At 41.9% G+C, this 27,925-nt stretch overlaps 2 protein-coding genes across 16 annotated transcripts in view; one reads left to right on the top strand and one right to left on the bottom strand.

The window, feature by feature from the left end:
* Positions 1-1,764: 1,764 nt before the first annotated feature.
* On the bottom strand, positions 1,765-5,650 carry SSR3 (signal sequence receptor subunit 3). Its single transcript, XM_069792913.1, has 5 exons — positions 5,447-5,650; positions 4,670-4,796; positions 4,124-4,222; positions 3,030-3,161; positions 1,765-2,315 (listed from the first exon to the last, which is right to left on the bottom strand). Exons 1-5 carry the CDS (start codon positions 5,583-5,585, stop codon positions 2,249-2,251), a joined length of 564 nt encoding a protein of 187 aa, XP_069649014.1. The 5' UTR covers positions 5,586-5,650; the 3' UTR covers positions 1,765-2,248.
* A 53-nt stretch (positions 5,651-5,703) lies between these two features.
* TIPARP (TCDD inducible poly(ADP-ribose) polymerase) overlaps positions 5,704-27,925 on the top strand; it is a 42,071-nt gene continuing 19,849 nt past the window's right edge. Inside the window, exons 1-7 of one of the 15 annotated variants that reach the window (XM_069792901.1) lie at positions 5,704-5,805; positions 6,631-6,776; positions 8,767-8,845; positions 12,323-12,481; positions 14,494-14,609; positions 16,126-21,765; positions 25,155-26,158. In XM_069792901.1, the coding sequence (XP_069649002.1) occupies positions 21,730-21,765; positions 25,155-26,158 (1,040 nt within the window). In that variant the 5' untranslated portion in view covers positions 5,704-5,805; positions 6,631-6,776; positions 8,767-8,845; ... (1 more) ...; positions 14,494-14,609; positions 16,126-21,729. Of the gene's footprint in view, positions 5,806-6,630; positions 6,777-8,766; positions 8,846-12,322; positions 12,506-14,493; positions 21,766-22,644; positions 23,042-24,386; positions 24,613-25,154; positions 26,159-27,925 lie in introns of those variants that run through there. The other 14 variants (XM_069792895.1, XM_069792897.1, XM_069792893.1 and 11 more) reach the window with 14 other exon arrangements.

The raw sequence follows: 27,925 nt of genomic DNA, 5'->3' as shown, positions 1-27,925 counted from the left end.
CAGCATTATACTGAAGAAACTGGGTGTGGCTTGTAGTGGGGATTGCAAGGGGAAAAAACAACCAACCAACCTCAAAAGCAAACAAAACCCCAAAACAACAACAACAAAAAAACCCCCAGCGCTTTTCTGTGAAGACATCCACAGAAAAGACTAGGCTTTCTGTAGAAAACAACCCAGCCCACCCACCCACCCGCTTTTGTTTCAGGCTGTCAGTGCTGCAAAGTTCTCCCTCCAGAAAAATTCTGACACATACTATGCTCCAGGCCTCTGCAACTGTCAATATGAAAAAACTAAGGTAAGATGAAAAGCTGTTAATAAAAGACTCAGCGAACTGACAGTAATAGCAGAAGAAAGCGCTGCTTCAAATCACTTTTCTCTAGATGGCAGATTTCCTGCAAAATACATCTGTCACCTTCTAAAATGCCTGATAGGGCAGTCTTATCCCTACCAATGCTGACAAGTAAATGAATATATTAGCATTGCCTGTTCACATGTCTGAATTTAAGTACTGTGTACTTTTGGCAGGAGCTGAGCAAATCACCAGTGACCAGCAAAACAGGGATGTTCAAGTCCTGTTGCTTACAGAGCGGTCAGCTTGGCCTCATGTTTGATTCTGACCATTTACAGAAGTTTGTTAGAAATTTGTTTTACATGTGCTAAACACTTAGACTAAGATACATACAGACGATATCCTTTATGAAAGTGATAGGCCAAGGAAACTAAAATTATGTAAGCAATATGAAAAGGCTCCCTTCAGTAGCAAATAAGCAGGCAGAAGTGATAAAGAAAAATCCACATATTTTGAAGGAAAACAATCAAGTTAATTTGAAGAGTCTTAAATGACTGACCAGAAAAGTAATTTCAATGGTGGCTCTAAAGTGCACCAAACCAACTGGAATTTTCATGATGTAAATACATGAATAGTATTATCTTTACTGGGAAGGAAAGTAAAAGTAAAAAATTATGCAGTGGAGAGTTGAGATTGAAGACCCTCACCCAACCCCAGTCCCAAAGGATGCTGAACAGAGAAGTACTGCAACAATCAGCAGGCACTGGGTAATTAGGGAATAGTTTTGTGAGACTGTCCTGGTTGCATTTGTCAGAAATAGAGATATTTATTACAATCTCAGCATACTCTAAGGCAACATAGATACACTGTCTCCTGCACTTCAGAATCTTCATTTTGCTATATTTTACATAAATATGAATCTTATTGAAGTAAAAATTAGCAAAGTAATTGTTACATTAAATCTGATTATAAGTCTTCTCTTTCTTCCCTGCTTAGGATTCCACTAGTCTATAATGGCAAAATCCGTAACTTCTACAGTACGATTCCATTAACAGTAGTAGAGTTTAGCATTTAACGTAACAGCTGCTTCACTGACAGCATGAAAAAAGCAAAAGGATTGTCTGATAAACCCATTATAAAAAGCCAGCTAAAGCATTTTTGTTAAGCTGTGCCAGGAAAACTGGCAGGGTTTGGTTTTTTTTTTTTTCCTTTGTATTTATGACTTTGGAGATGAATGAAAAAAAAGTACATTCAAACCACTTAAAAGTATTTTTCTAGGAGACACTGTTTAGGTTTTCTCCTGACTCCAAGTTACTTAAAAATGAGTATTTCCAATGAATACAGTACATATGTGAGCTTCTAGAAGACTCCTCTCTTCTGGAAGCAGAAAGAGTTGACAAACCTACACACACTGCTTGCCCATGAAAATAAATACCCCTTTTTTTTTTTTAAATTAAGAATAGAAATCCAAGGAATTAAATGACAAAAAAAAGCCTTCTTTTTATTAAAACTTTTCAAGTTACAATGATAAATGGTGGATTGTCACTTTTTACGATCAGTGAGTTTGGCTGTTATACCAGTCACCAAACTTACAGGGGAATTCTGTTACAGGTTTTAAGTACAACCGTTTGTACCGCTGTGTAGCAGTCCCTTACAGTGTACCTGTCTAATAGTCAGTCTGTAGTACCATCACACCCATGAAGTGCTTCAGAAAGGTTACGTTTCATAACTGCTCACAAGCCACTTTCTTTCATTGCTAAGTAAAAAAATTGATTATTTCAGTTATTGAATAATACCATGTAAAGTAAATATAATTCAATCATTTTGGATTCAAACCCTCCCCCCCATACCCTCAAGAAGTCACACAATAAAAAACATGTATTCCTATTCCACCCTTAAACTTTTGTATGGCAGTTGAACCCCCTCACAGAAATTAATTGCTGTGGGGGGTTTTTTTGTCTACTTGGATCCTGTAGATAGCAGAGCAATCAGTCCAGATGAAGCACTTATAGAAAGAATATAGTTTCTGTAGGCAAAAGGTTAAGGACATATACTTGTGAAGATACCACTTATTTTGTACAGAACATTTAGTAGAAGTTTTATGAAAAAGAAGGAGGAATTGAGACAGTCTTTCTCTGTAGCAGTTTTAAAACTGCAACACTAACCTGAAACACAGCTGACAATCAAGGCTGTTAGCAGGACAGTGAAATGTACTTAACTGCAAAATTAAGACACCCATAAAGTTTAGCCTGTTCTCTTAAAAGTGTTTATAAATACAGTTAAATACAGAAGCTCTGTAACTAACATATGTGGCCCTGATTGGCAGCACTTATTTACTTAAGTAAATAAAGTAAAAACTTTACTTGTGAAGTTACTGAAACTAAACAGTCCTGTAAGGTAAGAGCACTGGCAACTAACACTGATGCAGTGTTTCTGTAAGAACACGAGCTGCCTCCTTGTTCCACAACTACAATTGAAATGGCAAAGCCTTAAGAATTTCTGTATATTGTCCAAGGTATATCCTTAAAACATCTCATGTCAGACATTAAACTTTTATGTGCTTGGGAAACTTTTTTTTGGTAATATCTATTTTTATGTTACAGTGTTTCTAAGCTGAGGTACTACAATGAACTGCACATATCAACAGAGTAACCTCACAACCCACATGACAAATATAGCTACTAACAACAACAAATAGGAGTAGGACCCTGGTTGTTTCACACTTGGTAATAAAGGATACACAGTGGGGTTGAAGTTCTTCAGCACAAAAAATGAAGCAATGATGACCAAGACCAGAAAGAGAGTATTGTTGTAGAAGATGGAAAAAGTTGTTGCTTCATAATCTGCAACTTCATTTTTCTTCCACAGAATTCTAGGAACAAGCAGAGACATTATTTCAGGCACATTTAAATCAATGCCTATCCTGGCACACCCACCATTATGAAGCGATTGACACCCAGAGGTGTTGTAAACCACATACTGCTACTTGTCATAGCCAGCTTCTAGAAGACAGAGCACAGCAAGAACTACCAGTCAAGTCATTAAAGACAAAACCCTGCACATACTGTGCACTTGTACACTTAAATGACTGACACTTGTTTTCCTACCAGGCACGTCAAGCTGAGCCCTTCATAAATAACACTTCTTGTGAGCCTGTATCTGTTAGATGCTACCAGCGTGCCTGGCAATTAGAAGGGAAGATAAGGCTTTTTGCTCCAAAGACCTGATAGTTCATTACCTCACATCTTGTACAGTCCTAATGGGTATCTACTCTAATACTAAGTGCTTCCCGATACACTCCCCAGGCATAGCCTGTGCATTAGTATGAGCTATTCCATTGGAAATCTGTGTACCAAGACATGCCAGTTACAACCACAAGGGGTAACAAGTACAACCAGCGATTAGCAGTGCAGTCCAGCAGTATATGGAAATGCTATTCTGAAGGAACTTGCATGCCACTACACAAAATATATCACGCTAGCCCGTCTTTAAGAAAAGGAGCTTATCTTATTTCTGAAGACAGCTGTGATGCTTGCTTTCCAGAGAGTTATTACAAGGCCTGTACAATAAGTTGCTTTGCTTTGCAACTCAAGGACTGAGAGGTTGCCTTGTGGGACCTTATTGATAAAGGTGTCAATGTTTGAGACCCTTCATTGATGACCTGCCTCAAAAAGGCTTTACAGATGAACAAAGAGCTGACAGGACAGCTTCTACTTACCAGAACACAGAAAAAAGCAATGGCTGAGGAACAGTCGCTAATATCCTACTTACAGCCTTAAAGATACCAGGCAGTGTTACAACAAGGGAGAGAACGAAAAGAACAAAGAGGATTACCTTTCATCCTTCTCCTTACGAGACATCTTCCTATTGTCTGCCTCAGACAGCTTGCGAGTAACTTCTTTGGAAACAGCGTCCTCTCTTTTCTGTGCTACTCTGTAGGAAACACCATTTACGATAAAGTTGAAAAATAAAAAAAAAAAACAAACCAAACAACCCAACAAAAACCAGCCCTGGGATTATACGAAGTTGTATTGACAGTGAAGTATAAAACTTTGCCAAGACAATAAACCATTTGCCCAAGTTGAAGGGAAAACAAGTAATAATCAAATTACTAGAAGTATTAGTGAAATGTAGTTTGTGGCAATACCCAGAGAGAGAATGAAGGTAGATTTGCCATTTCATTGTACACTTAACTGACAAGGCTAGTCTATTCCCCAATTACAAGAGAGGTGACAGAAACCAGTTAGAAGATACTTCTGTGTAAAATAGTTTTTGGAGTAACTTTTCAGATATTCTTATTCATAAAAAAAAAAGTTTTAAATGCTGGTTTTGTTAAATTGTTTAATAATAAATTCTACTTCAAACAGCCACCAAACTTACTTGTGTTTGAGAACAAACTTGACGTTCTTATACGCAAAAGCTACTAGATAGGTACTGATGAGGGTCATTACGCTATACAGGACTGCAGACTGAACAAGATCCATATGCCATATCCTCCAATAAAGCCCTTAAAAGAAAGAAAGAAAGACATTTTGAGTGGTTTCTCTCTCCAAGAAGAATGCCCCCACAGGAGTCCTATGCAGCTTACCAGCTCTGCAATTCAGCACCGGCTCTGCCAGACCAAAGCCAGTTCCTGAAAAATCACTTTGCTGGGGGGGCGGGGGGGCTGATCCTCGAACTGCATTAAAAAACACTTCCCAACAGAGAAATCTGCTTTGCTTGTGGCTGAAAGGGGCCTTATGAGACCACGTCAAACCCGGCTCAGCAGCAGCCAGCCCGCCAGCTGTAGGCAGCGCTGAGACTGACACGTCAGTGTTCCATCAGCGGCTCGTCCATCTTTGCAAACCACAGAACAACCTCCCCTGCCCGCTCTTCCGAGCCGGACCGGCTTCGAAGCTGGATCTAACTCAGCACGGAGACATCCGAAATAATCCCCACGGGGGGTCGGCTCAAGGCCGGCCCGGCCCGGGGCAGGGGGAACCCCAGCAGCCCGGGGACCCCCCACCCGCACCCGGCAACGGTCCAGGAGCCCGAAGCGGGCTGCGGGGAGCCCCTGCTGCCCCTCAGGGCCTGCCGCCCTCCCTTCACAGGGCCTGCCATCCCCCCCTCCCGCCTTGTCAGGGCCCCCCCCTCTTGTCAGGGCCCCCCTCCGCTCACAAATGGGGATAGCGGAGACGATGAAGGCGTTGCCGAAGAAGAGCGCGGAGGACTTGGCGGAGAGGTTGCGGCTGAAGTCCTGCAGGAGCAGATCCTCCTCCGACTGCTGCCGCCCGCCGGGGCCGCCCTTGGGAGCCATGGCGGGGACGCGGGCCCTGCCACCCTCAGCTCTACCGCGACTGCTTCCGGGTCACGCCGCCAGCGGGGCGGGGGGAAGGGGCGGGGCGGGGCGGGGGGCGGGCTCTTCCCACAGTACTTCCGGGTGGCGGCGGGAAGGCGCCGGCCCTCTGAGGGACGACCGTTACCGACCGTTATTGACCGTTACTGACCCGTCCCACGGGTGCCGGTGGCTGAGGCAAGTGAGTACTGGCGGGGAGCGCCGGAGGACGGGCTGCCGGTGGCGGTAGCCGTGAGGGTTTGGCTCGGGGAAGGAGCGAAGCACGGCGGGGAACCGGCCCGTTCCCCCGCGGGTTTTTGTCACCCGGCAAAACCCCCAACCTCCAGCTCCCGTAGCACGGGTGCAGTTCCTTGTGTTCTTGGTTTGTTTTGGGGTTTTTTTGTTTGTTTTTTGTTTGTTTTTTTTTTTTTTAAACACGTTCAGGTCTAGTTAATGCTTCTAAAAAGCATTTCTTTGTTGTTTCAGAAGTGTTCCCTACCCTCTTAGCCCCACACTTTTATATTTTTTTATTTAACGGTCCGCCTGCAGTTTGAGATCGTGGCCCGTGGGAGCCCACAGGAGGTTTGGGGTCTGATAGTGGTGTGTTGCTCGAAAGTGTGGAGGGCTTTGCCGCTGTGATTCAGCATTAGGGATGTTGTCCTGACAGCCTGGGGTGACCGTAGCACTCCTCCTCTCCTGGGGCAGCGCTTTTTCCTTGATATTTCTAAGGTTTTTTTGAGGAAACTTTATTTGACAAAGTGTGTGTCCCCCAATTACCCTTTGCAAGAAAAGTTAGGAGGTGCACGCAATGAGGAAATGCTAGCTGGAGATAAAATCAAATTTATATGATCAAAAATTATAATTCATTATGATAGAAATCTATAAAACATTTAAGTGCAGCAGGACTCTGCTGCTTGCCCTCGCAATAAATTTCCAAGACCAAACTGAGAGTGGATTTTCATGATTCAAAGTGTATTTAATATAGTGTGCTAGCAGAATGATACCACTAATGTCATATTATCTACAGGCAACTATGGGAGTTACGCTTCTGCTAGCGAGACCTTCCTTCTTGGCTTGGAAATTCCTCTACAGCAGGGGTTCCCACGCTGGGTTAGCCGATGCATCAGCCCATTGGATGAAGTGCAGGAGCTCTGAGTACCCGCAGAAACACCCGTGAGTACTGATCGCAGCCGTGCCTGTGCGCAGAAGGTGGGCCTGTGGCTCCCCACCTGCCACAGCCAGGGACCCAGCCTTCCCCCCTCACCCACCCCCTGCTCCTTGTCACACAGGCAGTGGTAGCTGCCCGTGGTCAGGAGTAATGCCACAGGTCACGTACCACTGATGGGTATTTTGTTGCTGGGAAGTGTGGCCTATGGGATTCATCAACAGCAGCTGGTAGGTGTCTCCCTGTAGCTGCAGTTAACTGGCATCTGTGGCTTTCCTCTGCCTAGATATTAACTTGGGTGTTGTCCTTCATAGATGCTTTTAGTGCTGTTGAGTGGTTGGTGATGGCTTCTGCACCTAATTGGGTTATTGAGCTGTGTATTCTCCATTTCTAAATATTTCTGTGGCTGTCTTAAAATGGAAGGAAAAAAAACCCAAAACATCAAAAACCAAATCAAAATTCATTTAGAAATAATAAGGAACTTGATTTTTTTAGTGAATGATTTTCTCCATGGAAATTATTGAGACCATCAGAGATGTCTTAGTGGATTGTTATTTCAAGACATTTAAGCACCTGAAGGTGTCTGTGTGTATTTCACTGGACTTGCAGATGTGTCTGACTTTCACCAATTTATTTATTTTTTTATGAGTATGTGTTGCATGAAACACTTGTGCCCTGCCTCTCTGGGTTATATTAACCTGTTGTGCAATGGCTTCAGCAGTTTCTGGCTTCCACTGGCGGGAAATGCTCTTTGCCCATTAGATGGCATTCTGAAATCTGTACTGAGGATGGTACTCCAACAAGATCGGAGATCAGTCTTGGTTGCTTTGAATAACACATTAAAACTAAACGCGTAGTAGCTAACATCACTATTTGATCAATGTTACCAATCGTAAGAATTGCCTTACTAAAAACCATTGTTACAGTTGTATAAAGTAGCTGGAAATAATGGGAAAGGTTAAGATTGTTTTAAGATTCAGATGTAGTCATTGACTCTGTTCTTGCACAAATTTCTTCCTTCCACTCATCTGGGTAAATTTGTTTTGTGTTGTGGTGGAATGTAATTAAGTCTAACTTTTTGTTCTTGGTTTGGGTTTACTTGGGAAGGATGCTGTCGTTCTGGAACAAAATCTGCCTGGTGACCATCTGTCTCTCCATTAAGATGAAGTATGACATTGTTTTAGGCAGTGAAATGATGAAAGAATTTTCTTGAAAAAACAAATGAGCAATTTGCTTTTTTAAAAATCCTGGCACTGGCAAACTGTATCTTTAAGCAGAACACTGCATACAACAAACTGTCACTGAAGCTTCATACTCACTTTAAGTATGTCATAGTTGCTTCCCCAAACATAAATTGGGCCACCGATTTCTGTCAAAACAATTCAAGTTTATATTTTAAGTGCCTAAATCTGCATTGTGCTGACTGCATCTTGTCTGAATCCTCATTCAGAAGCCGTTAGGAGCATAAGGCATCAAAATCAGAGGAACAATGGCTCCATGACTCGAAAGCAAAAGTTCTACTGATAATGGAAATATTAGTGCTGTTATCTTTGTAACTTATGAAGTATGTTTCTTACCAAATTTCTTTCTAAAACGCGAAAGCAGTGATAAATATTCTGGAAATACATGGATTATCTTTACTGCTCTTGCTTTTTCTCTAAATCTCTAAGCTGGACCAAGCTGAAAATTTTAAATGAGGGCAGTGACATTTCCCAGCAGGACTTGTTTTGTCTATTTTATTGTTGCCACTTATCTGTGTGAAGTATAGACTCCAAAACACATTTGTTTCGGTTTTGAAGGCAGGTAAGTCTGCTCTTCAGCAAAGTTTTATTTGTCATCCTCTGTGCTAATACGAATCTTAATGTCCCAAGGTCTAAGGATGGTTTTCATTAATATGACTATCTTACAAAAAAACCAAACCAAAACAAACCCTAATGAGTCCATAACTTATTACTAGTTTTTTTCCAGTTGGTTAATTTGTGCCATCTCTTCCTTTAGGTGTCGAAATCCTAAAAGAATCCCCAACGTGCAGAAAGGGAAATTCCTGTAAGACAGCAGAGGCAGGGAGCAACCTCAGGTGGGTCAAGAACAGAGCCAGAAAGCTGTTGTGGTGGCTCTTTCCGACACCGTAACAGTGCCAGGAATAGGTGCCCTAGGACTGAAGAGCTATGAGTCTTTGTAGCTCCAGTAGCAAACAGCAGTGCTGTGATATGGAGTTGTTCTGACCAGGTAATGGTTCCTTTTCTCCTGTGTGTCTCTGACAGGTAAGTGCAGGAATACCTAGGATATACTGACGTCTGGACTGCATGCGGGGTGGGAGGAGTTGGGCCTTCCTTTGGTGGGTGCCAGAGGTTATGTAGCTGTGCTTACATAGCCAACAGTCTTGAACATCTTGATTGTTATTGGTCATTGATTAGCAACTTTCTGAACCTCTGTTTATTTCTCTCTCTCCCTTTTTTATTTATGCATTCTGTCGAATTAATATATTACAGAATCTAGGGTAGCAGTTCTTTCAAACTACATTTGCTGTGTTTCTTCATGTTGTGTGAAGTGACCTTTCTGTCAGACTCTGATTACGCTTGCCCAGCTATGCCTGCCTAAACTGTTGGGAGCACACAGAGATTGTTTTTGTGAATAAGACTTCTCAACTGTATTGAAAATTCCGTATTGCTTTGAGCTATGGTTCTTTCTTGGCATAGCTCTGCTGAAAAGATTACAAGCTCTTAAAGCTTGATGGTTTATACAGTCCTTCTAATCTAATTCAAAGGCTCTTGATAACTGTTTTTTAGCTTGCAAAACCTGTGGAAAAAAACTCCACTGAGATTAATACATTATGTATGAGCAGACCAAATATGACCATTTTTGCTGTCATCTAGTGTTAATATTAGGACATCCCAGTGTTTCTTATGGTTAAGTGAATTTCTCTGTTGTTAGTTACTGTGGTAGCTGGCATCTTGTTTAACAGAAGAATTCTTAAAAACCTTCAGACAGGAATGTGTTGTCTTCAGGATAGTGATCACTATCACATTCCAACAGTAACAGTTGTATCAAAAAGAAATACTGACTGGCAAGAAGCCTCTCTTGAGTCCCACAGAAAATAATATTTGTGATTAAAATACATGTCACCCCAGTGGTGGTTATAGCTGATCTCTGTTATTGTTGTACAATTCATGTTCGTAAAAGTAATGTAGAACATTGTGTGCTGTGTGGAATTACAGTGCACACCCTTAATATCTCTATAACAAAACAAATGTTCTCAACATGGACTTTGATACACCCTCTCTGTTCTTTGCTTTTATAACATTAGTTTGTCAGGGTAAATCTTCAGAGATACATTTAAGAGATACCTGATATTTTAAAATTGTTTATTTCAGCCGGTTATAGAATGTAACACAGCAAAGAGTCCAGCTGTCTTTCAGAAGAGGAGAGTCTCATTTCTTTGATGTTGTCTCCAGATGCTTGCACATGTTTTTTTGAATAGTACCAGTGGCTTATATTCTGTTATACTTGGGGGTGTGCATGTTTTCCTCTTTTTAAGTTAGTCTAAAAAAGATATTATGCCTTCGGCCTTGTGTCAGTGTTTACTCTGGATTTGATGTTTTACCATGGAGTTGAAGCATCTGTGCAGTCTCTTGCATCCTTTTCAGTTCATTATCTATATGCTAGTACTATATGGATTTCAGTTTAAATCATACCACAGCCAGAGGAATGATCTCACTCATATGAAAATACCTTTTTATTTTCCATGTGCAACTACATTGTGAACCTATGTCCAAAGCTAAAGCATAAACTTGGCTGACCTTGCAGCTGTTAATTTTGCTGTCTACTTACCAGCTGTTCAGTTTTTGTTTGCTTCTCTAAAAGGGGTTTTGTTAAGCACAGAAACAGAATCTATTCTTTGCTTTCAGTAACCATTTCGCTACCAAGTCCTCCAGGGGTGATCGCTTCCTTTGGCACTTGTTTAATTCTTCTAGCTGAACCATTTCACTTAACATATCTGGAAGACTTCTGTCTAGTCAGTTGTTTTAACTTAAGTAACTCACTGAAACTGAGAACATTTCCTAGCAGTGTAGATACAGCCCCAAAAGTTCGTGACTGAGACAGTCTTGCAGCTGTCTGTTGCAGTTCTCGGGGGAAATTGTGTATTTTCCTCATTCTGGCTAGAAGAAATCTGGACAAATTTCTTCCCATGTTTTCTCTTAAATCATCCCCTCTTCCCCAACGCTTGTTAGTTGGGAAATAAATTCTATAGTTTTGAAAACTGCTAGGTTTTTACATTCACATCTAAATCTAAATTAAAACAAACTTTCTCATTGGCATTCATTCCAGGGTCAGTGGACTAAACTATGTCCAAGAATTAAATTGGAGCAGAGCAAAAGCTTCACTATAGTTAAGATTGAAAAACCCCTCTTTGTTCAAAATTGAACTCTTCTACTATTCTGAAATCCCTCTGTTTACTTGGATGTACTGAAATTTATCATGCAGTAAGGGATTAGTGTTCTGAGTTTTGGATCAGCTGATTGGGGATTGTCGAAATACAAAAGAAAAACCTTTGAATAAACATGCATGACGCTCATAAACTGAGCAGCTTCTGCTATCTTTGTATGAACTAGGTGAATGAGAAGCTTTCCAATTCTTCTGTGTGCTGTGCTTTTTTTGAAGCATTCTGTGGAGTCTGAGGTTTAAAATTGGAGGCGTAATCTCGATGTATTATTTTTCAGCCAAATCCGTTCCTCGATGTGGTTTAGAATGTAGCCCCAAAAAGAGCACAGCTGTCACAGCTGGAGGGGCAGTCTGGGGGCTGGTAAGGAATGGCACTGTCTTGAACCAGTGGTGTTACCAGACACAGTTTTGAGAGGATAGATTTCTTATCTGGGTGGTAATTTGGGAAGAATCTGTGACTCTGTAAGGGGAGGAGAATGTCCGGGTTTTCCTCCTCTGTGTTAGGAAAAGGGAAGATAGTTGCAATCATCATTGAGGTGAACAAATGTTCTCTTTACCTTCTGAGAACACTGCACTGAAATAATGGATTGCTATGCTGACCTTTAACTTCTAAAAGCTGGAAATTGCTGGATTTCTGTGACACTTGCTCTATCTGAAACGAGCTCAGTGTAGCATATGTGACCCATTTTTGGTCTCTTGAAATGCTCTCATCTGCTCCAGTTTCCTCCTTTAGCATTTTTCAAGTTTTGGTTGATAGGTTCTTCTGTGTGTAGACCAAATGAATGAAATAATGTCTATTAATAGATTCTCAGGGGGGCTGGCTTGCTCAGCATTTATCCCAGGTAGAGCATGGAACTGAGCACACTTTTGAAAAGCAATATCAAATGCAATATTTGGAAAATAACTAAACTCTACAGGTAAGAGTGAACCTCATATTCAAGATTTGGGGTATCTATTTCTTAAGCATCAAGGTCTGGTTCCCATGCTGCTTTGAGATCTGCAAGTGTATCCTGCAGATAATCCAAATAAAAGCTTCTGAAAGCAGGAAATACAAAATTATGGTGTTTTATTTCATCCTTTTGCATATCTTTTGGTTTTTATTCTGTTCAAGCACAAAATCACCTGGTTTGGGTCCTGTGGAGGTTTGTGCAGACTGACGCTGTGCATGTATGCTTTCCAGCCAGATGTGATCCGAGGATGGCAGCCAAGCCATTTGTTCTGTGGAGGCCACTGAGGAACTGTAACTTTCACCTGCTTAGGAGGACTCTTGGTGGGTGTGCCACCTATCATGGAGGTATTGTAAGCTTTCTTACAGGTCACACTGGCATTTTATGGTGTGGTGGAGAAATACAGGGTGAAAGTAAGCCTGGAGGCTGTCATGAATGCTTCAGCACAAGGGCTGCACTAAGGGAAGCTGAGGAAGTTGGATGAATGAGCCTTTAATGTAAGCAGACCTACCAAATTGTGTTTTGTGTGTTGAAGACGATTGGTAGGCAGTAGGATGGCAAAATGAGCCAAGGGTGTGACTGGGGCAGTGAAGCACTGGTGTAGGGGCCAGGTCTGTTGCTGCCTTTCGGGTCTATCCATTTGGTTGCTGCCTGTGATTATATATTTAGGCACAAAGTATGCCAGGCAATCAGAAAGAGTCATTTAAATGTGGGATAGTCGGCTTGGTGGCTTTAACAGCACGCTGATTATAAGCAGTTCACTTGTACGTCTCCACACGAGGGATACATCAGGTGATGTTCAGTGGTCCAGTTCAGCGGTCTGAATCCCTGTTAGTGGGAGGAAGTCAGCCAGATGGGATTTCTGCGTCTGAAATGTGTCATCCTGCCACCCACCCACCCACTACTGCTCCATCCTTTAGCAGTGTAGGAGGATCTCATGGTGGTTGGTGTCACTTTCCACCTGCGAGTTATCCCTGGGGTTTCCCATTCCTGCAGCCTTGAGTTTGGCAAAAGCCTTCTGGATCTTAGCTGTAGGAAAATTTTAGCCTATAATGTGTAGTCAGAAGAGTTGGCCATCCATGTGCTGATGGCTCCTAAAATGCTAATATCTAAAGTAAGAAGGATGAACTAGAAACTGAAGTATCATGTGAAGAATGTTTGGATGAGTGAATAAAAGGGGGTATTTCTGACTACCTCATCTTCTGAATGGTTATTTGTAATCATATGTAACACAGACTAGCCCTGCACATCGCAAACATTTGAACTCATCATGGTAATACCCATTTCACTATAACAATCAGTACAGAATGAAGTACGTAGGAATGATATCCAGCCAGCTTTTAGAACTTTAGGTAATGGTTGAGCTCAGACATAGTTAATAAAAAGTCTGGAGATAAGAAGAAATCTGATTAACATGAATGCTGAGGATTCTGTAAGAGTCAGGCTGGGTGTAGCTGTGCTAGCACTGAGAAGGGCATCACTTCCTAGCTGCACAGAAAGCTCTCACAGGGTATCCGTTGCAAGGAAGCAAAGTCCAGGTATGTGCAGGTGTGCTCTGCAGCAGCGGTGTTGGATCCAGGGAGTCTGGAGTGGAGCTAGACCTAATGAGTAGGACAGGAGCCAAGCTAACCACAGACAGCCTCTCGGGTGTCTGCAGCGGTCTAGTTCTCCAGGTTGGATCTGCTGAGCTTAATGTAAAACCCATGTTACAGGAAAGCAGTTTAAAACTTTTGTGGCACAGCTGTACAGAACTGCTCTTAGCAGCAGTATAGCTACATGCCTGTGGTGATCTTGAGCATGGTGCAGATTTGAGCTAGCTCTGGACAGAATTGATTCAGGTTCATTTATTTCATGCCATGTTGGTATAGATTGGAGATTAATCCATCCACAGAAAACAGATTTACCTTTGTGTTTTCTAGCTAGCCAATCATGGCTAGACTTAACCTGGACCTATATGTTAGAGGAAATTCTTCCAAGTTATGTTTTTGTCCTAATTTAAAAAAACCTTAGGAAATGTAAGAGAAAAAACTCTTCATGAACAGAATTAATATAGCAGGGCAGTATCCTATACCCTTCTGGAATGCTGGATTCAGCAACACACAGATTGCTGAATTCTAGAAATAAAGCATTTATAGTGTACTCCCACACAATAATTCTTCCATACAGAAATAATCTGTCAAATGCATATTCTCATTCTAAAACGTAGAGCAGAGCATCTTTCCTACTCACAGTCACTTAAGGCTATTTCAAAGAACAGCTGCTCAATATAGCAATCATTTTGCTGTTTTCTGCATGATGCTATCTAATGCTGTGGTTTTATTTATGTGTTCTGCAGACTGTATCCATCCAGCTGCTCACAGTATCCACAGCAGGGAGGTTTTGGGAGTTGCCACTGAGACAAACTGTATGCCATGCAGTACTGAAGGAAGACATGCAGGATTTCTAAGCAGTGTGTGTGTCTCCTAGTTGTTTGCTTACCATATGTATCAGGCAAAATGAAGGACTTGTCCCATTTTCTTCCAGATGGTTTTGTATCATTATGCAGGGTTAGAACTTTACTGTGTTGCTACAGCTGATCTGGAACTATGCCTAGCCCATTGAATGCACATGATATGTTTGTGAATAATTTCTATTATTATTGCTGTTTTTAGTAGGCACAATTAAGTTTGAGGATTTGAACGTTAACAATATTTCCTGAGCTTCAGATTTTTGTTCATCTCCTCCATCTCAGAAGAAAAATGTTTTGTTGAATTTAGTGTTAATTTCTTCCATTAATTTATTTTGTTTTTAATCTAAGATGTGAATGCTGCTATTTTCCTCCTTGCTATTTGAATCATGCAGAGCTTGGGAGAAAGGGCAGTCAAATTTGTAATACTCTCACTTTTATATTGTAAGGATTGACTTTTTCAAGGGATGTCTACAGAGATCTTCATTCACACCTTTGACTTTTCAAGGGTGTTGCAGGTCTTTGTCGAATCAGTGTTTTAATTGGTAACTAAATCTCTAATGAAGTTTCGCTATAGTGAGCAGCTCTTGGCTGTTTTTTCAGATGTAAAATACTAGGGTGCTGTTACCTTCCAGGTGTCCCTTTATAATTTGTTGGAATTTTTGGTTGAAGAATGGACATTATTTGCGTGTAGATAGTAAACTACCTGTCTGTTAGATAGAACTAGCTGTTAATTTTAGAACTGTTTAAATTTTAGTTGGCCAACACTGTGTTATAAAGGAGCATTCCCATTCTGTTTAGTTTAAATAGGAGTCAGCCTAAAGGAGAAGGAACAAAGCACTGTCATCCACACATTACTACTTAGTTTGTGGCAGGATCCATGTGTTCCAGGATCCATCAGCGTTTTAGAACTAACCTTCAAAAAAATCTCAAAAGTTACATGGTATCATATGAATCAGTTTGTATTGCTCATATTAGTTAAGGATGCATGGTAAGTGTTGCCTTGACCTTAAAGAAACCTACATGGCTTAACTGATTTAAGAGACTTCCACAAGAGGGTGCACCAGTTCAACGAAAGCCCATATAAACCAAATGGGCATGTCCCCATTGTGGGCATATTTTCTATCATTTTATGTATTAACTCATGTATCTAAATCAACTTCTAAAACTGGATGGATGCTTTAATCAGTTTAATGTCTCAGTGCGTCTCTCCAGTCTGTAACAGATACATGAATGGATACATGATGTTTTGCTGGTAAGCAAGTCAGGAAGTTTAATTTTGAACAAAAGGCACTGTTTCTAGAAGTCCCGTTCACGCTGATGAAAGGCTGTTTTCAGACTCCAGTCACAAAATTATATTTAGATGTTTGGGGTTTTTTAGTGTACTGAAATGTGTTACCTGTTCCTAATTTATGCCTGATGCCCTGCAAATGCTCACTACTTGCATTTTAAGAATAAAGTTTGGGGATTTTTTTTAAATTTTTTTATTTAGTTTTGAAGCATCATTAATTTTCCCTTCAGACTGGTACAACACTGGACAGTACAGCTGCAGAAGAGAACTCCACCTAGAAAGATGACTTCTTGAGAGACTGCTGACTTGAGTATGACTGATACAATTTTTTTTCTGTTTCTGGTTTTTGATAAAATTATTTCATGTTTCATAAGATAGATGGGAACTCTTAGTAATGCTTCACCTGAAGTTGTATAATGTTACTGTACTGATATGCTAAAAGCATTAAAGTGTTCTGCTGTATGTGTAGGCCAAAGTTCTAGGTCCATTACTCTAAGACTGCAGTCCTAGGATAGTAAGATATCTCTGCAGAAATGATTAACAAATTTTCCAGAAAAAGGGCCTCACTTTTGAATCATGCATTCTCTGACCAAATACATGAATCATAAATCACTTACAGAGATAAGAGTATCTGACACTCAGCAAAATAACTAGAAGTGTGGTGATATTCATATGTGTAATACACGATTTTTATCTGTGAAATGCTCTTTTCAGTAAACTTTTGGCTTGTATTAAATAAGAGAAATGGAATGGTGTGCTTTTAAAACTTTTAATTACTAGTACAAGATATTAAAAGAAGGTGAATTTGAGACCAAGGAAATTACTATTTTTTGTTACTGCTAGCTGCAAATGTAGAAGCTGGGTCTGGATTCAAAAGGTTTCATTTACTAACACTGATGAATTGGAACTACTCTAGTTTTGATACTTTTCTTTTGAGCAGTGTAAAAGAAAAGAATATGAGGTTCTACTAAAAGATCACCACCACACAGTGAATACGTCATTTAACTAGCAAGAAGATTTTTATTTTAAAGACTATGAACTAGCCACCTTTTTCCATTTACACCAGTTCTAGATTATCATGTGTAAGCAGATGAGGGTTTGTTTTTTTACTTGCTTGTGGATAGTACCAGAAAAATAATTTGTGTTTATATTTTTCTTAAAAACACTGTGGTTTTAGGTCATTGCTGTCCTCCAGAGAGCCAAATACATCTACCAGTCAGATATGCGATACTGCTTAGTTATCTAAGATTCCTGGCTATATCTGATAGCAATAGGGCACAAGGAGGAATAGTAATTACTGTAGTTATTTACTTACTGATCATCTTGCTCTGCATAGAGTGGCATTTTCAGAAGCAATTCTTTATTCTGACAGTGTGTGGAAGTCAGCCATTTTTAAAAACGTAGATACACAACACAGATGCCCCCCAGCAAAGAAGGGTCCCAGCTTCTTTTCTAAAAGGCTGTGGCATGAAGCATTTACCACTCCCCAGAGGTCCTCCTTCTGACCTGAAGTTACATGTACCAGCCTGGCCAAAGTTTGGTCAATGTTGAGTGTTTCCAGTGGAGGGAGACTTTAATTAATAGAAAATTTCATCTCAGCATGTTTGGACCTTGACATTTCTGCCCTCCTAATCTTCAGGATGGACCAAAGTGAGATGTAACCCACTAGGTGTCACTCCAGCAAAGGCTATCTGAATACAGGTGTCAAACCTTTGTGGCTCTCCTCTCTTCCTTAGTGAAAACCGGCTCGCATTATTTCACCTTCATATAAACACAGCAAGCACTTTTTTAACTTCTAAAAAAACCTGATTGAAATTACGAGTCTTAGTATTAAGAGGAAGGATAAAAATATGCACAGAAAATAAAAATTATAAATATTGTATTTATGCAATATTTTATTGTAAGGGAGAAAAAACAAACCCTATACATAATAGGTTGAGTCTGTTGACATATGATGAAAAATGGACTATTGCAAAAGTCTAATAGGTATGGAAGTGTTAGCACATCTTGATAACAGGGTGAACTGATCAGAGATTGTCTTTTCCCATCTGTTAACTTTTAAAAAATGTCTGCATCATTGACATTTCTTTTCCCTTGGTGCTTACCTAACCTGACTTGCTGGCACATGTCCATGTCAGAACAAGGGTAGGGCTTGAAACGTTATTTGAAGGTGATTAGCACTTTTCATCAAGCATTGGTATGGAAAAGAACCATCTACTTGGTTAATTTTAAAGCATTACAGTAAAAATTAGCTACACAGATGAATTCCTGAGTTTCATATTGATTTCTGTAATAAAAGTACATCTTTTATTCAGTACTGTAAAACGTTAATAGATTGATTGTTTTTCCACTGCTAGATTAAAGTCAGAAGTTTAGTATTTTTACTAAAATAAAGGTGGTATGACTTTGTAGTCTGTTGTTTCCTACTGCAAATAATGATGATTCAGTAGCTTAAGAACAACTTTCATTCCTTTTTCTTATTTTCAGCATTCATATCTGCTGCTACACAGTAAAGAAAGAGGCATATACATTTGTATGTGTTCTTTTTGATTTTGAAGTGCTAAATGTTTGATCCAATGTGTCAAGTGCTGTTGTGTGAGTCAAGGGACCTGTGTCCTCTTCCAGTTGCTACCGAATTGTTGCTTAACCTTGGATATGTCTCATCCTGTATTTTTGCTTAACTGTTATAGCAGACAATTAAGATTAAGAAAATATCAATATAATTACATTACATAATAATGATAGTGTTAAGAAAAAAAAGCCTGGAACTGTAGAATTCAGTATTTTATGTAGTAATAATATGTACTGATTGTTTTACTTGTAGGTAGTGGAAAATCCAGTGCTAAAAAGCAATTTAAAAAAAAGTAATAAAATGTTACGTAGTAACTGATTAAATGAGAGAAATGATAAAGAAGTTCTTGGAGAAAACTCTCATGCTACTGAAGTCAACTTCAGTATCTTCTCGATTTGCTGTGTAAAGTGAGGTAGGTTATTTTAGACATACAGAGTATAAGCCCATTGGGAACAGTAGCACTGAGATTCCTCACAAGAGGAATTTTTTTGATGCCTTGAAATCATTGAAGACCATCTAAGAACAGTGTTACATGTAGTCTTAAAACAAGTTACTTTCCAACCCATATAACTTCCTGTAAGCATGAGTTTCAGTCACGCAGCTTCTGTGTTGAGTAGCAAGATCTTGGGTTGATAGCAGTGGTTTTGTGATTATCGTATTATCAATTAAATGAATAATCGTACTATCAATGAAAAGTAGTCTTGCAGTACTGATGGCTTTGCATGATGACCTTGAAGCACTTTTTCTGGAAAAGCTGCTGTATTTTCTGGAAAGGCCGCCTTAGATACTATAGAAAAGGGTGTGCCACATAGCACCACATAACATCCTGCCTTTTCTTTTCAGTAGTTTTAATGTTCACCTGTTCCATAATTGAGAAGAGGAAAATGTAAACATGTTAAATGTTTTGGACAGTTGACTAAACTAGATTGTGCAGTTCAGAAAGATATTCTGAAGGCAGGGAAGTATTTTTAGCTTCATTAACTTCTTTTCCTGGTTACAGAGAATCAGGAGAAAAAGGTTTTAAAACCTGTTTGTCTACGTACTGCATTGGTTTTGCTCCCCAAAATGTCAACCCACAACATCCCCAAAACTGCATCTGCAGGGATTCTTAATCTTTAGTGAGAGGGCTTCCCCACATCCCTTGCTAACCACCCACTGCCAACGGTTTTTCCCTCTGATTTGATGGCAGAAGATCTTTTAACATAACTCAGTTTTACCTTTACGTGACGAAAACCATAGCTTTTTCCCCATGCGTTACTGCAAGTGGGCACATCTAGCATTACCATGGCCTTCTTTTTTAGCTTTCCTTCAGGAACCTTTACTTTCCCTTGACAAGTAAGTTGACAGTAGTTTCTCATTGTTTCTTCCACAATGTGTATCTTAAAGGGAGCGCTCCATTACAGCAGCCTAACAAAGGTCGTGAAGAAGCAGTTTGCAAGGTAAAGGCATCCAAAGAACATGTGAAATACAGCTGTGGAAAAGGTTAGACTTCAATTTCTGGGTCTCTCTGTTGATTGGGTTATATTGGAACCTTCTTACAGTTGCCCAATTTTAGAATGGTGGTATATACCACTCTTAAACTTGTTGGGAGGGGAGAAGTTGTAGAGGACAGAGAATGTGGAGTCTAACAGCTTGCTTTTCTGCTGGCAGAAATACATTGAGCTAAAATAAGAGCTTGTGGCAGCAACTGCTCCTCTCCCTTTTCCTTCTTGCTGAAAATGCAGAGAGCAAGAGTCTGTGCGAGATAGACTTGGGATGTAATGGCTTCAGAGGAACTGAGAAGATGCAGCATGCTTTCTGTGTGCTGCCTTGTTCCCCACCATCCTTCCAGTTCCCACCGACATTTGTTGACTTCACTTCATATAAAACATCAGAAAAGGACAGTTAAACTTCCCGTAATGGGCTGTGTTTTAAGAAGTTAAGAATGTTCATTGTGCCAGTACTGAGGTAGAAAAGGAGGTCTTGTTTCTGTGACTAGAAAAAAACATGTTGCAGCCTGAGAACTTTTTTTTAGCGTGAACATTTAAGTCAAAGACATTTCCTTTCTTTCATCAGCAAAGTGAAGTGTGCATACTGATTATTCCATTATTTGCAAGTCAGAATTGTAAATTGCTGCATTCACTCTGATGCAGTTTACCATCTGAAAGAAATAATTAAAGCTTGCTTTCTCTTGCTTAAGATTTAAACGTGTATTTAAAAATGAGATCATACTTTCATGGTGGTCATAGTTTCTTTATGTATTTGTGTGGGGTAGCCTCAGAAATGGGTGTATGATCTGCTGGTGTGCTGTGATGTATTTCCTTTAATTATACATTTGTTTTGAGAAAGATGGTTATTCCAGGCCTCCGTCTTTCCTCAGTTACATCCTTACAAGCCCACTGCAGTGGGAGTTGTGCGTACCTTGGTGTATAGTTCAGCCATATGTGCTACTTATTTATATCTCATGCATGACATAAGCTATTCCAAACAGATAATTTCTGTTCTGGTAATAGAAGATGAATGCAAGTGTCTATACAGTTCTTTCTCACTAAATGAGGATATGACACATTGCTAGTCACCGTGCTTGGTACAGCTCTTGTGCCGAGTCCAGATGGAGTATAAGGCTGTGCCTGTCTGATGTTTCAGACACTCCAAGAGTTCAATTAATTTACAAATGATAATTTGTTTTCAGCTCCTGTAGATATGGATGCCTTCTTTACTCAGCCTCTATTGTGTTGTTCTATAAGAAGTCAGCTCCAACTGCATGAAGCACAATTTTTGTAATTTGTTTGTAGAAATGCCATATTCTCCCTGCATTATAAACACAGCTGTGCAGCATTTTCAAAACGCACTGTAAGGCTTGTGCCATCTTAGAATGACAGTTTCTTTCCAGATGCCTGTATTTTCTGTATAGGTAATTTCATCAAATCACTGAGCACAAGGAATGAAAGGCTGGCTTTATTTAAAAAGAAAACAATAACACAAATAAAAGGTGTTCCATCAACATAGATTTCACCTTCTGAAGCTATTTACCTCTTTGTAAGTTATTTTATCTGGCCATGTTAGTGATGCAGATGCACTTAGTTCTGGCGGTGTCACGTCCGTGCGAGCTGATGGGTCCTGCTGAAATTCACTACAGCAAAACAAGCGTGTGATTCACTGGGGAAGCGTCCCAGGCCCTCACACCAGTGGCCGAACTAACCCACCGTGCTCTCTCACACGCACCGCTTGCAGCCAGAAGATGACAGCACGCTAATGGCTTTCGGTCAAAAGAAAGTTAACTATGCTCTTCACGAGTTCCACCTATAAAACGTGCCACGTTAAGTAGGTGGTAACTTACTGTAATTCATTGTATTTGCTGTACTTCGCGCTTTCTTTTTCAGCGTGCGGCACGGGCAGTAACTAGCACGCCCGCACCCTGGCAGCCCCATGCGAGAAGGGGACCGCGCTCACGCCGCGCAGGTACGGAAAATGAGTCACACCGACTTCGTTCCAGGACGGGCTCCTGGTTTGCTGCCGAAGTCATTAATTAGCGTTCTTTGAATAACTTGCGCTGTGAAACGCAGTAACGTTTGGAAGCCAAGAGCGCCGCGTCTTCGGCCTCGGCTTATTCCGACGCGCTGCGTGACTCCCGAGCCGCGGCGAGGGCTGACGCGGCGTTCGAGTTGCGTTTTCTCGGAAGCGGCTGCCTCCTCGCACGCAGGCCTGGGCGCTGCCGGGGGCCTGTTCCTAGTTATTTTTTTGCCCGAGGAAATCCTCCTCGGTGAGAGGCTGGGGCTCGCCAAGAAGCGAAACGCAACGCTTCGTGCCCGGTATAAACCGAAGGCCGAAGCGTTTCTTGGGACCCGGTCACCACGCTTTTCGCTTCTCCCCGGTGTCCCCGCTTAGGTGCGGGTTCGTTTCGGGGAACCCCGGACGGACCGAGGGACAGGGCGGTATTCCGGGGGCTTTGTCGCTTCGTTCCGGACCGCCCCCCCCCCCCCCCCCGGTGCTGCGGCCGGGCCGGAGGGGAGGGCGGGAAGGGGAACGGGGGGGGGGGTTTGCGTGTGTGTGGAAGGCGGGAAGGGACTGCGTCTGTGTGAGGAGAGCGGGAGCGGAGGAGGCGGGACGGCTTCCCGGCCCCGGCGGGAGCAGCTCCTCCTCCTCCAGAGCTCCTCCCCGGGCCGCGCAGCCGAGCGCTGTGAGGAAACGATATTTAAAACAGCGAGGAAGAACCATGTGAGGAGCAGAAGGAGCCGCGGGGCGGGATGGGCGGCGTGTCACCTACCGCGGGGCGGGCAGGGCGGCGGTGAGGCCGGGCTGACGCTCCCCGCAGCGCCGGGGCTCGGCTCCGGCTGCGCCCTGCCCGCCCGTCCGTCCGTCCTCCGTCTCTTGGTAACCCCGAAGGCAACTCGAGAAACAGCCCGGGACCTGCCACCCGAGACGCAGGCGTTTCTGCAGTTTTAAGGTGGAAATCCTGGCCTGCGAGCGCCCGGCTGCAGCTGTCAGTTTATTTATTTCTCCCCCCACCCCTCCCGAAGACTAATCTTGTTTCGAAGGTATCCTCAAGTTGGGTCAAAACGGCGGAATCTCGCTTGGAGGGGAGCAAAGAGCCGGTAGGTTTCGGCTCGCAGAGCCTCCAGCCCCGCAGAAAGTTGCGGGGCGGTCTGTCCGTCCGGGCGCGCTTGCTTTGGTTCGTCAGGTCTTGTGCTGGGGCTGTTGCTTTTATTTTTAATTTGTTTTCGGAGCGCTGGACTTCCTTTCTTCAGCAAAGGACGAGGAAGTGTGGTTGGTGTGAGGTGGGGAGTACTTGGGGAGCGAAATCTCCCCCCGAGAGATTTGCCTCTGTTGAAATAAATTGTGCAAATCCAGCCGTGCTCTGTTGTTTCTAAATAATAGCGACTGATTCGGGATGTTAAAATCCTGAAATGGAAACGCCGACAAATTCTGATACTCTTCATTCCCCCTGCTTTCTATTTTTAGAGTTGGTGGGCGATTCGACTCTAAACAGTAAGTCAGGTCTTTAAAAATAGCAGCAAAACTTAAATGACAATCAAGTGAGCAATAACAGTATTGAAATAGCATTAAAGATGTGGCTGAAAATGACCAGAAGTCACTTATTTAGCTCCTCGGCACAGCAGGACTCCTTGCAGCCCGGGAGATCCTCCTGCGTATTGCAGGGGCTGTTAAACCTGGGCACGGTGAAGTGAAGCATCTGGTTCCTTACGGAGTTGAGGATTTTTAAACCTTTGGAGTTACTTGAAGGTTTAAGGTACCCTTGGTGCTTTAGAAAGAGAATTGCCTCGGATGTCTGTGGAAGAGTAACAGAGATACCAATAATTTTGGAGTTTGTTTTAACTGGCAAACAAATATACCAGTTGCTTTAAATTTAGTCTAAAAATGGGAAACTGGAGAGGCACGGCTTTTTTTCTTTTTCCTGGCAATCCTGACGTGCTGTTTCCCAGGGTAATGCAAAAGCCTTATAAATGAACATTCCAAAATAAGGAGGGGTTGGTGAGAAATTTTCCAGAGAAAATCGTCAGTAGGAAGAAATGATTGCCAAATTTTATCTGTTTTCTGGGATTTGTTTTGAAATGAGAAGTTACATTGCTCGGAATGCACTTACCCAGGAAGTAGTCCTTAAGGTGCTCCACTCTAAGCTTTGAGGCTACGTGCAAGGACACTGAAGAGGGTTTAATTAAACGTAATCAAATATTACAAGATTCCTGATTAAAAGCTATAGAGCTTGCTTTCTGCTGACGTATGAGACATACTATTTATTTGTACTTCAGGGGAAAAAAAAATTTTTTTCGTCTCGCAAATCATTTCTGTCCTGCGCTCCTGAGTAACTAGCACCCTTTTGTTTTCTTCCCTGCCCGGTTTTAATTCTTGTTGACTAGCCTAGCAAGAGGCAAATGAGCTTGGTATGTCCCCGCAGGGTGACAGAGTGCAGGCTGTGCATCTGAGTCAGAGTGTGTGGGCATGCGAGAAGGGCTGTGTGTGAGGTGGGAGTGTCTGGACATGTACGAGACTGTCAGTGTCAGATGCATCGCGGGAGGAACAGGGTGTAAGCGCTCGAATTCCTGTGTCTAAAAAGCCAAGGATTAAATCCTGGCCCCTGCTGAAGTCCGTACGAAGTTTGCCCTTCGTTTAAGTGAAGCCGGTGGTTCTCTGACGATGCTGCTGGGTGAGATTGTGCGAGGGAGGGTCTATGTGAATGGAGTGGGAATGTGTACGTCTGCCCGTTTATCTGGTGGGAGAAGAAATGGTGCGTGAATGTTTAAAGTGCGGTGGGAACATTCAGGGCTGTGTGTGCGCGCGAACGCTTCTGTTCTCGGGTCTGTGTGTGAGGAGGGAGGCATAAAAATGAGCAATGCAGTGTTCACTTTTGTGGAATATAATGAACTCAAGCGCTGTTTATTATTAAACATCATCACAAGGAGGAGGGCATCCGACCATCCCCCTTTCCTGACCCCCCTCTGGGGACCGTGTGTGCGTGCCTGAGTGTCTCTGAGATTTCATGTGTGAGAAGACGATGAGTGTGTGTTTGGGATTAATTAGCCTGAGTTTAGCTGGTTTCATGCTTTACGTGCCTAGGGGCTACCCACAGTCACAGAGAAGGGAGGAGTTTGCTGTTGCTGGCTCAAAATCCTCTCCAGGGGTGATCTTGTTCGTGTCAACCATGAGCAATTAGAGAGATTAACTGTCTTGTTTTCCTTTCTGCCCTAGATTGATTCTTGTGAGGCTCTGGGACATTCGAAAGTGATTTGGAGAGAGCAAAATCTGTGTCTGATGGACACCGAACCAAAGCCAGCGTGTGTTGTGCAGCAGGCTCACTGCCCAGGAATGAAGTGCCCTCCTTCAGAGGACTTTCCTCCTCAGATAAGACTGTCTGAAAAGATACCACCAGTGAAGCCTTGCTTCAAGAAGAAGCAGCAAGTGCAGAAGAGACTGGACACAGAAACTCTTCGGGCTTTGCGGCCGATCTTCACCAGTTTGCTGGGAGCTGGGAGCTTGGACAGGGTCTTTGTGCCCCGAGGCCAAAGTGGAGGTCATAGTGATTTATGTGAACCTGCTATGAAAAAGCCTCTGGACCTCGGTACTTCTTGCCCGCAACCAGAAAATAATGTGACTGTGCTGGTGCCAACAGCTCCAGATGTGCAGAGTCAATTGCCAGTAGCTCGTCCTTCTTCTGGGCATCCTGAGCAGGATGTCCAGTCAGGAGAGCAGGGCTTCTCACCAGAAACTACTCCTGGAACTGCTGCTGATAACAGTAATGAATCATTCCAGGATCATCATCCTTTGCACCCAACTGCTAGTGATGGTGCAGCTTGTCCTTTGTTCCCAGACAAGATTCTGGAAAGCTACACATCTGGCTTATTCCAAGAGAATAGCTGTCCGATGCAATACAATTTGAACCCAAGCAATAAATTCAGTGCTGGGATATTCCAGGATAAAAGTGAAGAAGCTTCTCTTGATCTGGTGTTTGAGCTCTTGAACCAGCTGCAGTATCACACCCATCAGGAAGATGGAGTAGAAATCTGTGTGGATTTTCTCCAGGGCACTTGTGTTTATGGCAGTGATTGTCCCAAACATCACACAGTCTTGCCTTACCATTGGCAAGTGAGAAGGACAGCAACCCAGAGTTGGCAAAGTGTGACCAATGATTCCCAGGAGCATCTGGAAAGACTCTACTGCAACCCTGACAATGATAGGATCAAAGTGAAGTATCGGTAGGTAACTGAATTTACTCCCTTACTAGCAAGGGTGCTTAACTGAGCAGTGGTGCAGAAATGTAACAGAATGTGTGTTCTTTTTTCCTGGTGTTTTGTATACAAGTGTTTTATAAACCCTGTGATGATGTTACCTGAATAATATCTAACAAGTTTGCCACAACGGAAAATTCTTGCACACATAATTACAACTCCTATTTAGGATCTGGAAAGTTTGAAGCTGAAGGACTGTTACGTGATATTGTACTTGTTCTCGACATTCCTAATTAGAAAAAGCGGCAGCACGAATGAGCCTTTGCAGTGATTGAAACTGGAATGATACAGCAGTTGCTTTCTGTCACTGTGAATACAGATTGACTGGATGCACTCCAACCACAGTTTTCGTCATTACATTCTAGGCAACTAAGATCAGATAGCTGCTCTTTTAAGTCCTTTAACTGGAAATTTCATATAGTTGATAATATGTGGTGATGTTGCAGCTAATTCGCTATGAACAACCAGAGTAGTACCTTCAGAAATGCTGATCATCTGTTTAATTTGTCATCTAAAAATGTTAAACCATTTATTAGAAGTTATTGTTTCCTCTATACATAGTAGCATTTATCTACTCATTTTCTGAAATTAGAAAACAGCTTTTAAATTTCCCTGGTTATGGTATCAATTTAGGCTTGATTCTGCACCCTGAGATCTGAACCAAAGCTTCTTCAACTTTTATAATGCAGGTTCAGTTTCAAATCGTAGGGGGGAGGGCTGATGTTTACAAGTTCATCAGATCTATATGGTCCGTGTTCTTGTGAGGGCAGGGTGTAGACTGCTTTTTTTTTTTTCTTGGAGGAAGCATACAATGCAAACTTCTCATATCTTCTCTACCCTGCCATAATATGTGAACCCAGTGCAACTCATTCTAGTTATCGTCAGTTCAAAGTGACGCTTTGTAGTTCTGTAGTGAAAACTTCAAAATGCCTTTGCCATCTGATTCCCTGTGGATTTGTTCTCCCTACCTCTTCTTCCTTCCACTTCCTGGAGGAAGTATATCCCTTCTTCCTTAATGTTTTGATTTTCATTTACTGTGCTGAGATTTGTCATTAGGCACCAGAGACCCAATCTCATGCTTAAAGTCAATGTGAGTCTTTACCTTCACCTAACTGGACGTTGGATTAGGCACTAAAACTCAGGCTCCATCAGCCTACGGATTCATCCTTTTTACTGAAGACAATACCAGAATATAGATACCCCACAGTGCAAATGAAAGTGAAGTAGGAAATAAGAATCATATGTAATAGGGAATAATCGTATTTTATAGAATAGTCTTGAAAAAATATGCCAGTCTTTTTTTTTTTTAAACAATCTTGTGACTGCATAGCAGATAATTTGCAGTATTTTACAACAGAGAAACTTCCATTTTTCCAAATATTTTAAATGATTTCTGAAAACAAACCAGCAAATGCAGACGTAAGACAAGCCCATGCAAGTAATTTAAATGCGAGCTCTGTGCAAACAAGCAAAAAGTTTTTGTTATGAAGCCTGTATCACAGAATCCATCACTACACACATGATCTGCATGTTCTAAACGATGGAGTTAAGAATGATTAATTTTAAAAGAAACAATGCTTCGTAATTGCTTATTCATCTCCAGCCTGTAAAATTGGCTGAATAGCGTTGTCCGCCTTTACACTTACTTTGCAGGTTTCCAGTCTGGTGGGTATTTTGGTCTCTTGGTACACAGAGTTTCTGTCTGTCTGAACCAGTTGGGAAGAAACTTAGTGG

Source organism: Haliaeetus albicilla, chromosome 9 (genome assembly GCF_947461875.1).
Source record: "Haliaeetus albicilla chromosome 9, bHalAlb1.1, whole genome shotgun sequence".
In the NCBI taxonomy this organism is placed as follows: domain Eukaryota; kingdom Metazoa; phylum Chordata; class Aves; order Accipitriformes; family Accipitridae; genus Haliaeetus; species Haliaeetus albicilla.
This window is presented reverse-complemented; position numbering and strand designations above follow the sequence as displayed.